Genomic DNA, 10,494 nt, shown 5'->3' with positions numbered 1-10,494 from the left:
CTGTCTCACTGCCTCAACAGTGGTTGTCTGGGACTGTGTGGTTGACTTGAAAGGGGTGCAAGGGAATTTTCTGGGATGTATCTTCAGCTGGGTGGGTGTCACTCTAGGAACAAGTGGCAAAACTCATCGACCTGTTCCTTTTACCATAAGTTATATCTCAGTAATGAGTCAGAATGGACTCCATGGCAATGGGTTTAGTTTTTTTTTACACCTCAGTAAAGTACTCTGGAGACCCTGGTGGCATAGCAGTTAAGAGCTACAGCTGCTAACCAAAAGGTAGGTGGTTCAAATCCACTAGGCGCTCCTTGGAAACTCTATGGGTCAGTTGTACTCTGTCCTACAGGGTTGCTCTGAATCAAAATCGGCTCCACTGCCAGTGGGTAAAGTACCTAAGGAAACCCTGGTGGCTTAGTGATTAAGAGTTCAGCTGCTAACCAAAAGGTTGGTAGTTCAGATCCACCAGTTGCTCCCTGGAAACTCTATGGGGCAGTTCTATCCCGTCGTATGTAGACTATGAGTCGGACTCGACAGCAACGGCTTTTTTTAAAAAAGTAGTTAAAAAAAATAAATAAGTTGGGGAAAATTAACACGAGGAAAAATTAAAAGAAAGTTTTATGACGTAAACAGCTGGGTTTTGTGTCCGATCCAGGGCATCGTCACTCTCAACAAAGGGATCTGTTGCTTAAGATCAGTTCTCTTACTCTCAGCTCTGAGGGGCCCCTTCCCCCACTGCCGATGCAGAATATTGTCCCCTCCACGCTGGACTCATCCCAAATTCCCAATGTTCCTCATGGCCCTTTCAGAGTCCCTACCGTGGAGGACCAGGAAGACGCGTATTGATACGCACTCCAGAAGCCCTGGGCTCCCGGCGCAGAGACCACATTTCATAAGGGTGGGGCACCAGACGCAGACCAATCATTTTAGCTTCTGTTGCCAGTATTAAACATGGCGGCGGCAGCAGGGCTAAATCCCCAGTCATGTGACGGCGCGGGGGCGGTGCCTGCCTCAGTCAGCCCACTTGGGCGAGCCTAGTTTTAGATTGGCTAATCAACCCGAGGCATAGGCACCGCCCCTTCCCCATCTCCACCAATAGTCTACCGAGGCCTCCGTGTTATCCAATCACCGCCGCCGCCACTCTTGAATAACAAGGTGGTGGTCCAGTAAGTGGAGCAGCAGGCGACCGCTGGAGGCAGGAAGCGCGCCTGCCCGTGTTGGAGCGCGCGGTTGCTAAGTGGAGTCGGTTGGCTCTCGTAGCAGCACGCGGAGGTGAACCCAGAATCAGGTAAGTGGCAGAGCCGTGGTGAGGTGCCCCCAGGCCTGCGGGCGAGCGGATGAGGGAAGACGCCGGGTGTGGAGGGAGTAGAGGATGGGGCGCGAGCCCTGAGGGGTGGGAGCGGGTGTTGGGGCGCCCCGCGCGCCCGGTGGCCGTTGAGCGCGGGGGCGCATGCGCGAGGGGCGGGCTGGCCGTTGGCGTGCGGGGCCGCTTCCGGGAGGGGTTGTCATGGCCGCCGACCCCTCGAGCCCGACCTGTGACTGAGCTCGTCTGTCTGTCGTCCGAACAGAGCCCGAGGCAGCCCAAGGCGCTTTGGGGAGGGCCCGGGGGGCGAGAAGCTGAACCTTCGAGACAGGGCGGGCCTCTCCGAGTCCCAGAAATCCCCTTCACCGGGCTCTGTTCTTGCCCGGTGTTTGGGAGATTTGGGGTTCCAGAGATTTAGGGGAAAAAAAAAGATTTCTTTCGGAAATAGACGACCCCAGTAAGGAGCAAACTCGGGGGTGGAAAGCTGCACTTAAGAGCGAATGGATGCGAGTATCGTGTCTGGGTTGTCACTATCTCAGTGTCAATTTCCAAGTTCACCCACTCCAGGAGGTCCGCCACATCGTATCTCCTTCTGATCTAATTTGCTTTGAGCATTATATCTTGTCCAGTCACCTCCTGGAGATTTTTGTGCCTCAAACTGAACTTCAGATTTCCACCAAAAGCAATCCAAAAAAAACCACAAAAATTTCATTTGACCTTCTCAATAATTTTAAATACACCACCTCCTCTTGGTCACCCAGGTTTGAAGCCCAGAGTAGATGACCCTGGCTCTTTGCTCTTGGGTCATCCAGAGTCTGGATTATTCTACGCTCTTCTCTGTACTTGATGAATGCCCCCATCCTGGTTTTCTCTGCTGCTGGTCCCTCCTCCGGAAACCTTGGTGGCTAGTGATTAAGACCTATGGCTGCTAACCAAAAGTTCAACAATTTGAATCCACCAGGTGCTCCTTGGAAACTGTATGGTGCAGTTCTGTTCTGTCCTATAGGGTCGCTATGAGTCAAAATAGACTCCACACAAGTGGTTTGATTTTTATTTTTAGTCCCTCCTGCACTCCATCCTCATCCTGGTTGAGTCACTCAATTCAGAAGCTCGTCAGTGATTTCCTGTTGCATAGTAAATTGAGTACAAATGCCCTGGTCTTCTGCCTGTACTTCAGCCACGAAGTCCTACTCCCATTCCCCAAAAGGGTCTGGTGCTTTTCCCAGTGGCCGTTCTTGCCTCATGTCGTTTTTCCTCCTGCCTGTTTTTGCTACTCAGAATCCTCAGGGACCTTATCAGGTGCTGCTGCTTTCAAGGATCAGGTAACAGACATGCTTACTTTAGCCCCAGAACTCTGCCTTGAGGCCTTGATCCTAGTAGGACTTTGGATCGATTTGTTTCAATTTCACGCTCTGCTGAGAGTTAGTATTTCCACTCTGGATATACTGAATCAATCTACATTTTAACCAGATCCCCTAGTGATTCTTACGGATCCTGGGGATCTTGGTAGAATGCATATTTGTATTCAAAATGTCTGGGTATAAAAGCAAATTCTCAGTAGGGGGTCGAACCAAAACAAACCATTTCAAAGCCCTGGATTCTAATTCCATTCATTCAATCAGTGCTCGGTGAGTACCTTCCTGCTGTGTGGCAGGCCCTGTTCTAGGTGCTGGGGACACAGTAATCCACAAAACAGCCAGTCAGGTGAGAATGACAAATACATGACACGTCAGGTGGGAAGAAGAATAAGCTGGGTAGGGTCTCCTGTGCCTGGAGGGTATGCTGTTGTAGTTGGGACCCTCAGGAAAGACCCTTCCGGAGCGACATAATTTGAGTGAAGGAACAGTGAGTGCAGAGGCACAGAGGGGAGTTAGAGGCATTCAGGGGATGAGATCTGAGGGCAGTGGGGGGTCAGGTCGAGTCAGATGTGATAGGCCATGGTAAGGACTATTCCTAGCAGATGGGAGCCATGAGTGGAGGTTGTGTACACAAGTGATATGATCTGACTTGGTTCCCTCTGGTTGCTGTGAACGTGGGGGAGGCAGAAGCTGGGGACCACCGAGGAGGCTGCTGCCATAATCCAGCCAAGAGTCCAGCTGTGGATGAACAGGGAAACAAAACATGGTGCATCCGTACAATAGGGTATTATTCAGCCACGGAAAGGAATGAAGTTCTCATTCATGCTACCGTGTGGATGAATCTTGAAAACATTGTGCTAAGGGAAAGAAGCCAGACACAAAGACCACGTATTGTAGAATTCCATTGATATGGAATGTCTGGAGACAGGAAGGAGGTTAGCAGTTGCCAGGGGATTGGGAGATCGGAGGGTGAGGTTGGTAGCTAAGGGTATGTATGGGGTTTCTTTTTGAAGTGATGAAATGTTCTAAAATTGATTGTGGGGATGATTGCACATGTCTGAATTGTGTACTCTAAATGGGTGAATGGTAAGGTAGGTAGATTTTATCTCAGTGATCCTGTTCTAATTAAAAAAGGAGGTGATGGCCAGTGTGGTAGCAGGGTGAGGTGGCTGATCGACCTGGCAGGGTTTGCTGGTGAATGGGACATGGAGGATGAGCAAGAAGAGGCAGGCACTGAGAGAATGGAATTGCCGCTTATGAGATGGGGAGAGCTGGCTGTGGGGAGAAACAGTTTTCATTCTAGGCATTTTGAGTTCAAGGGGAGATGTGGAGAAGGCAGCTGTGGAAAGGAGTCTGGAGGTCAGGGGAGAGGTTGCCTCCAGAGACACAGGCTTGGGAGGGGCAGCACAGAGATGTTTAAGCGGGGAGGGGGGCGGGGTACTGGATGAAGTCACAGAGAGAGAGAGAGAGAGGAGGACCAGAAATGGGGCCCAGGGCACAGCACTCAGGCTCGGGAAGAAGCACTGCTTCTGCACCTCTGCCCCCGTTGGGCTGGAGGCTGGGCTGGGGCGGGAGGGTGGAGGGAGACTGTCCTCAGGCTGTCCTCAGGTTTGGATCCCGGGTGGCACAGCTGCACCCTGTGCTCTGTACGTGTTGGACTAAATAAAGTGAGGAGGTGAATGAGCTTCGTATTAATTCCATTTACTGCCTTGGCTTTATTTTTATTGGCCCTGGGCCCAACGGGAGGCCTTTTCCTGAGAGCACTTAATTATTCCCCTGTGCCAACCACAAATAGCGGGAGAAGCTGAGCGGCGCAGACACCACTCCCTAACAAACGCCCTCCTCCAGCATTGCAGCAGCTTTCCTTAGGGCCGTGACCCCATCTCTAGGTCTCTGGGATCCTGTACTACGCAGCCCAGCAGGGCACATGGAGAGTGGTGGGCAAGGGCAGCTTTAGGCTGGGGGTCTGAGGAGGGCACTTTAGAGCTGAAATGGAGCATTCTTGCGAGGACCTGGGGCTCCTCTAGCCTAAGAAACAAAGCTGGCCTGGTATGAGGGGAGTGGTGCTGGATGAGGGGGGCAGGGCCCCACAAGGAGGGGTGGAAATTGGGGCTCACTCTGAGAGCACTGGGAAGCCTTTGAGGGTCTTTGTAAGTGTATGTGGGTGTGACCACCTGGTGTGTGTTTTAGCTGCCATTGGGCTGGCTTTTGACTCATGGCGACCCCATGTGTTAGAGAGTAGAACTGCTCCGTAGGGTTTTCTTGGGTATCATCTTTATAGAAGCAGATTTCTAGGCCTTTCTTCTGTGGCACCCCTGAGTGGGTTTGAACCGCCAGCCTTTCAGTTGGTAGTCTAGTACAAACCATTTGTACCACCCAGGGACCTTGATGGTATGTGTTTTACGAGGGGCAGGTGTGGTGGAAGGGCAGGGGGTCGAGGCAAGGTGAGGTGGCTTCGACCAGGGTGGTGGGGGTGCAGATGGGGAGACGGGATGCAGTTGGAGGCAGCTCATGGTTGGAGCTTGCGGGACCCGCCGATGATTCAATGTGGAGGTGACGAAAAGAGTCAGGATGGCATCGAGTAGTCTCGGCTGGGTGGGCTTCCATGCTTGCTTTCAAGACTGGCCAGCAGTGTCATACCGCCTTGGGACCTGTCCACCTTGCCCGGCAAGTTTTCCTGCAAGCATCTGGGTCACTGCCCTCTGCCCTCCTCTGCTCTGTTCTCAGCACTATGGCAGAACAGGATGTGGAAAACGAGCTTCTGGATTACGAGGAAGATGAAGAGCCCCAGGCGCCTCCAGAGAGCACTCCAGCTCCATCCAAGAAAGATGTCAAGGGTTCCTACGTTTCCATTCACAGCTCTGGCTTCCGGGACTTTCTGCTAAAGCCAGAGCTACTGAGGGCCATTGTGGACTGTGGCTTTGAGCACCCATCTGAGGGTATGCCTCCCTGTCTTCTCGCCCTGCCAGGACCCTCACCAAGACCAGCTCTGCCCGTAGATGGGAACATGTGCCTTCCTGGTGGGGTTGGTGGTGCTTAGGCAGGGTCTGTGGCTCAGAGGTGTCCAGTAGCTGCCCTTTGCAGCGTGGTACTCTGCTTTACCAGACAGATACCCCAGACCCACAGTTGTTTGTGACATGATAGGCCCTGGCCTCCTCTCCTTGCCCTCACCAGGGCCTCTTGGCCAGCCCGTGAGGAGCCTGCACAGAGGGGGCACCCAGCATCTGGCCGCTCAAATCCTTTTCCTCCCACAGTCCAGCACGAGTGTATCCCCCAAGCCATCCTGGGGATGGACGTCCTGTGCCAAGCCAAGTCTGGAATGGGCAAGACAGCGGTTTTCGTGCTGGCCACCCTGCAGCAGATCGAGCCCGTCAATGGACAGGTATGGGTGACCTCCCCTCCCAGCCCAATCCGCTGAGCAGAGGGCCCCCTTTCCCTGCAGCACACTGCTTCCTGTTCCTTTTTCATCTCTTCTTAAACATTTCTGTCTTCACATTCTTTTTTTTAATTGTGCTTTTGATGAAAGTTTTATAGGCCAAGTTAGTTTCTCATACAAAAACTCATATGCACATTCATATGTGACCATAGTTGCTGTCCATGTAATGTGACAACACATTCCTCCTTTTCACTCTGGATTTCCCATGTCCATTCAACCAACTCCTATTGCTTTCTTCCTTCTCCTCTCACCTCTGGACAGGAGCTGCCCATTTCGTCTTGTGTATCCTCTTGAACTAAGAAGCACACTCTTCAGTAGTATCAAATTATGTCTCATAGTCTAGTCTAATCTTTCTCTGAAAAATTGGCTTCAAGAATGGTTTTATTTCTGGGCTAAACGGAGAGTTTGGGGGCTATGTCTTCTGGGCTTCCTCCAGTCTCTGTCAAACCATTAAGTCTGGTCTTTTTGCTAGAATTTCAGTTCTGCATCCCACTTTTCTTGTGCTCCATCAGGGACTCTTTAATGTGTTCCCTGTCAAGGTGGTCGTTGGTAGTTGCTGAGTACCATCTAGTTCTTCTGGTCTCAGGCTGATGGAATCTCTGGTTTACGTGGCCCTTTTTGTCTCTTGGGCTAATATTTTCCTTGTATCTTTGGTGTCCTTAACTCTCCTTTGCTCCAGGTGGGTTGGGATCAATTGATGCATTTTAGATGGCCACTCATTAGCTTTTAAGACCCCAGACACCACTCATCAAAGTGGGATGCAGAACATTTTCTTAGTAAACTTGGTTATGCCAGTTGACCTAGGTGTCCCCTCAAGCCATGGTCTCCAGACCTCCACCTTTGCTATACTGTCTCTTGAAGTGTTTGGTTGTGTTCGGGAAACTTCTTAGCTTTTGGTTCAGTCCAGTTGTGCTGACTTCCCCTGTATCATGTCTTGTCCTTCACTTCGTGTAAGATAATTCTTGTCTACTGTCTAGTTGGTGAGTTCCCCTCCCTACTCATAACCATCAAAGAATATTTTCTTCTGCGTTTAAACTTTTTCTTGAGATCTCGTAATAGTGGTCTCGTGCAATATTTGTTCTTTTGCAACTAATTTCACTTAGCATAATGCCTTCCAAATTCATCCAGGTCATGAGATGTTTTCCAGATTCATCGTTGTTCTTTTATCATTGCATGGTATTCTGTTGTCCCGCATTAGTTTTGTGGGCTTATAAGATTAAATGTAGTATTGTAATAAAATCAGAAAATATCAATAAACCAAAAAAAGTATCCATAGTTTTTCTACATAAGGAGATCACTTATATTAAATGATGTGTGCACTCTTAGATTGTTTTCATAAAGGCGGGTGTGTACTGAGTGGAGCTCCATTAGCGCAGGCCACCTGGGCTAGGCTGGGCCTCATTGACCTTATTGCATGTGTGGGTAGGGGTGCCCATCAGGAGCTCCCTGCCTTCTTGGCGGGAGATAGGCCTCAGTAGCTAGGAGAGGGTGAAGGGCCATGAGGAGGTGGAAGCATGGGACTGGGCATGCTAATGGCCTAGGTGTGGGGAACAGTGGGAGGTCCAGCGTGGGGTTAGGCTTGAATATTGTCAGTTGGGAAGGGAAGAGCACACTGGCATGGGCTTTGGGCCCTGGGAAGGGTTAGGACCTTGGCTTAAGGACCCCTCTTCTCCCACCCGACAGGTGACAGTCCTGGTCATGTGCCATACTCGGGAGCTGGCCTTCCAGATCAGCAAGGAATATGAGCGCTTCTCCAAGTACATGCCTAATGTGAAGGTGAGCCCCTTGGGCTGGGCCCAGTGCCCAGTGGTCTTCTGCAGTGTGCTGGCCTCAGCTGTGGCTCAGCCAGCGTTTACTAAGCTTGGCTGCAGCAGCTGCCTCTGAGGTTTGCGGTAGTTTATGCTCCTTAAAAGCCTGATGAATTATGCATGGCCCCCAAGGCCTTTGCTGCCCCAGCCCTGGGGCTGCTTTTCAGGGGCGCTGGCCAGGCTCTCAGGCTTGTGTCCCTGCAGGTCTGGCTTGTTCTCAGGCATGGGGGTGGTGATGGGCATCCTTGGGGGTTGCAGGCCTGTGCTGGCAGGGCCATGGGCTGGGTGTCAGCACAGAGGGTGGGGTGCCGAGCCTTTATGCCAGGTGGGCAAAAGCAACTTCTCCGTGTCCTCGCAGGTGTCAGTGTTCTTCGGTGGCCTCTCCATCAAGAAGGATGAAGAAGTGCTGAAGAAGAATTGTCCACATGTTGTGGTGGGGACCCCGGGCCGCATCCTGGCGCTTGTGCGGAACAGGAGCCTCAACCTGAAGAATGTGAAGCACTTCGTGCTGGACGAGTGTGACAAGATGCTGGAGCAGCTGGGTGAGTGCCCGCCGTGGTTGTGCCCTGCCCGCAGCCCTCCCTGGGTGCAGAGCCAGCTGCCTGGGGCCCTGACAGTAGGCCAAAGTAGGGTCGTGGGTGGCCAGCACACAGGTCTCCCTCAGACGATTTTAGGGAAAGATCTGGTTTTGCTCCTTCCTGACCCCAAGCTGAACGGGACCGCAGGCACATGTACATGTTGACCCCAGGAGTGCTGTCACCTAGCAGCCTGTGGCATTTGTTCTAGGCCCCCTGCCCTCAGTGAGTCCCGACAGGGCCATTGGGAGACAGGGCTCGTGTTGGGGTCAGCTGCAGCTCTCACCCCAGTGGCTGTCTCTGCCTCAGGCTCCCCTCCCTGAAGCGTGGCACGAGGCGCACTGGCACGGCTGCTCCGCGCTGGCCGCGTGTAAGTGGACCGCAGCTCCTCCCTCGCCTGTGCTCGGCCCGAGTCCAGCCCCTCAGGCACCTCGGGACTCACCCCTCTCTCCACTTGGTCCCATCTCACACCACCTGCCCTCATCACGGTGCCAGCAGCTCCCTGGCTCAGGTTGGGAGGGGTCTGGGCCTGGTCTCGGGTGGGAGCCGTGGCCTGGCAGGCGCTGATGCCCATCTGTTTCCTGCCCCTCCCCCCAGACATGCGGCGGGACGTGCAGGAAATCTTCCGCCTGACACCCCATGAGAAGCAGTGCATGATGTTCAGTGCTACCCTGAACAAGGAGATCCGGCCTGTCTGCAGGAAGTTCATGCAGGATGTGAGTAGGCCGAGAGCCCACCTACCCGCTGGGCCAAGGCTCAGCATGGCCACTGTGGCCTCCCCAGGGGCCTGGGGTGCCACTGCTCTCAAGGCACATGGGATGCTGGGAGGCCAGGTTGAGGCATCCTTCTCTCCCCTTAGTTGAATCAGAGCTTAAATTAGGCTTTTGGTAGAGAAATTTTTACTGAGGTCAGGATACAGGAGATCCTTTGGAAGGTTTCTTGGGCAGGTAATAGGCCTAGAAGTAAGCCCTACTCACCCTCCCTGCCTCTGCCCTCCACAGCCCATGGAGGTGTTTGTGGATGATGAGACCAAGCTCACGCTGCATGGACTGCAGCAGTACTATGTCAAGCTCAAGGACAGCGAGAAGAACCGCAAACTCTTCGATCTCCTGGATGTGCTGGAGTTTAACCAGGTGACACTGCCATGGAATCCTGGGGCTCTGGGGCTTCAGGAGGCTGTGTTGCCACCTGGCTGTGGGACTCTGGCCTGACTGCCGCTCCCTCACAGGTGGTGATCTTTGTGAAGTCGGTGCAGCGCTGCATGGCCCTGGCCCAGCTCCTCGTGGAGCAGAACTTCCCAGCTATTGCCATCCACCGGGGCATGGCCCAGGAGGAACGGTGAGTGTGCAGGCTGGGACAGCCCTCGAAGGGAGCCTACCCAGAGACTTGGCCCCTGACGCCTCCGCTTTGTCCCCTTGCACCCTAGCTTGTCACGATATCAGCAGTTCAAGGATTTCCAGCGGCGCATCCTCGTGGCCACCAATCTGTTCGGCCGAGGGATGGACATTGAGCGAGTCAACATCGTCTTCAACTACGACATGCCAGAGGACTCAGACACCTACCTCCACCGGGTGAGCGGCCCGCAGGGAGCAACCTCCCTTAGATCCTTCTACCGAGCCAGGGCCGAGAACTGACCCCTCCTCCTGTCCTCTTGCAGGTGGCCCGTGCAGGTCGCTTTGGCACCAAAGGCCTTGCCATCACTTTTGTGTCTGACGAGAACGATGCCAAGATCCTCAACGACGTCCAGGACCGGTTTGAAGTGAATGTGGCAGAGCTTCCAGAAGAAATTGATATTTCCACATACAGTAAGTGGGTGGGCCGGGGGCAGGGGGCTGGAGTGGCGGGTCCCTCCTTGTCCTCACTGGGTCTTCCCTGTGTCTTCCAGTTGAACAGAGCCGGTAACCCAGCGCCCACCAGGATGAGCCGCCCCTGCCTTCCCACCTGTTGCCTTCTGGTCTCTTCTCCCTCAGCGACAACGGGCCTCTTTTTACTGTGTTAAAGTTGTAGATTTGTGTGAGAA

At 53.2% G+C, this 10,494-nt stretch overlaps 1 protein-coding gene across 1 annotated transcript; it reads left to right on the top strand.

The window, feature by feature from the left end:
* The first annotated feature begins 5,386 nt into the window (after positions 1 to 5,386).
* Positions 5,387 to 10,450, top strand: DDX39A (DExD-box helicase 39A). Its single transcript, XM_049877141.1, has 10 exons — positions 5,387 to 5,594; positions 5,910 to 6,037; positions 7,775 to 7,867; positions 8,258 to 8,441; positions 9,072 to 9,190; positions 9,476 to 9,607; positions 9,703 to 9,812; positions 9,901 to 10,045; positions 10,132 to 10,279; positions 10,360 to 10,450. Exons 1-10 carry the CDS (start codon positions 5,387 to 5,389, stop codon positions 10,374 to 10,376), a joined length of 1,284 nt encoding a protein of 427 aa, XP_049733098.1. The 3' UTR covers positions 10,377 to 10,450.
* The last annotated feature ends 44 nt before the right edge of the window (positions 10,451 to 10,494 follow it).

This window comes from Elephas maximus, chromosome 3 (assembly GCF_024166365.1).
Source record: "Elephas maximus indicus isolate mEleMax1 chromosome 3, mEleMax1 primary haplotype, whole genome shotgun sequence".
Taxonomy (NCBI): Eukaryota; Metazoa; Chordata; class Mammalia; order Proboscidea; family Elephantidae; genus Elephas; species Elephas maximus.
Note: the sequence above shows the minus strand (reverse complement) of the source record. Positions and strands in the feature narration are given on the sequence as shown.

Bases quoted from the DNA above. Each gene is read 5' to 3' on its own strand.
- DDX39A (XM_049877141.1), top strand. From the start codon at position 5,387: ATGGCAGAACAGGATGTGGAAAACGAGCTTCTGGATTACGAGGAAGAT. The intron at 9,191-9,475 runs GTGAGTAGGCCG...TGCCCTCCACAG, and splicing joins GCAGGAAGTTCATGCAGGAT to CCCATGGAGGTGTTTGTGGA. The intron at 9,813-9,900 runs GTGAGTGTGCAG...CTTGCACCCTAG, and splicing joins GGCATGGCCCAGGAGGAACG to CTTGTCACGATATCAGCAGT.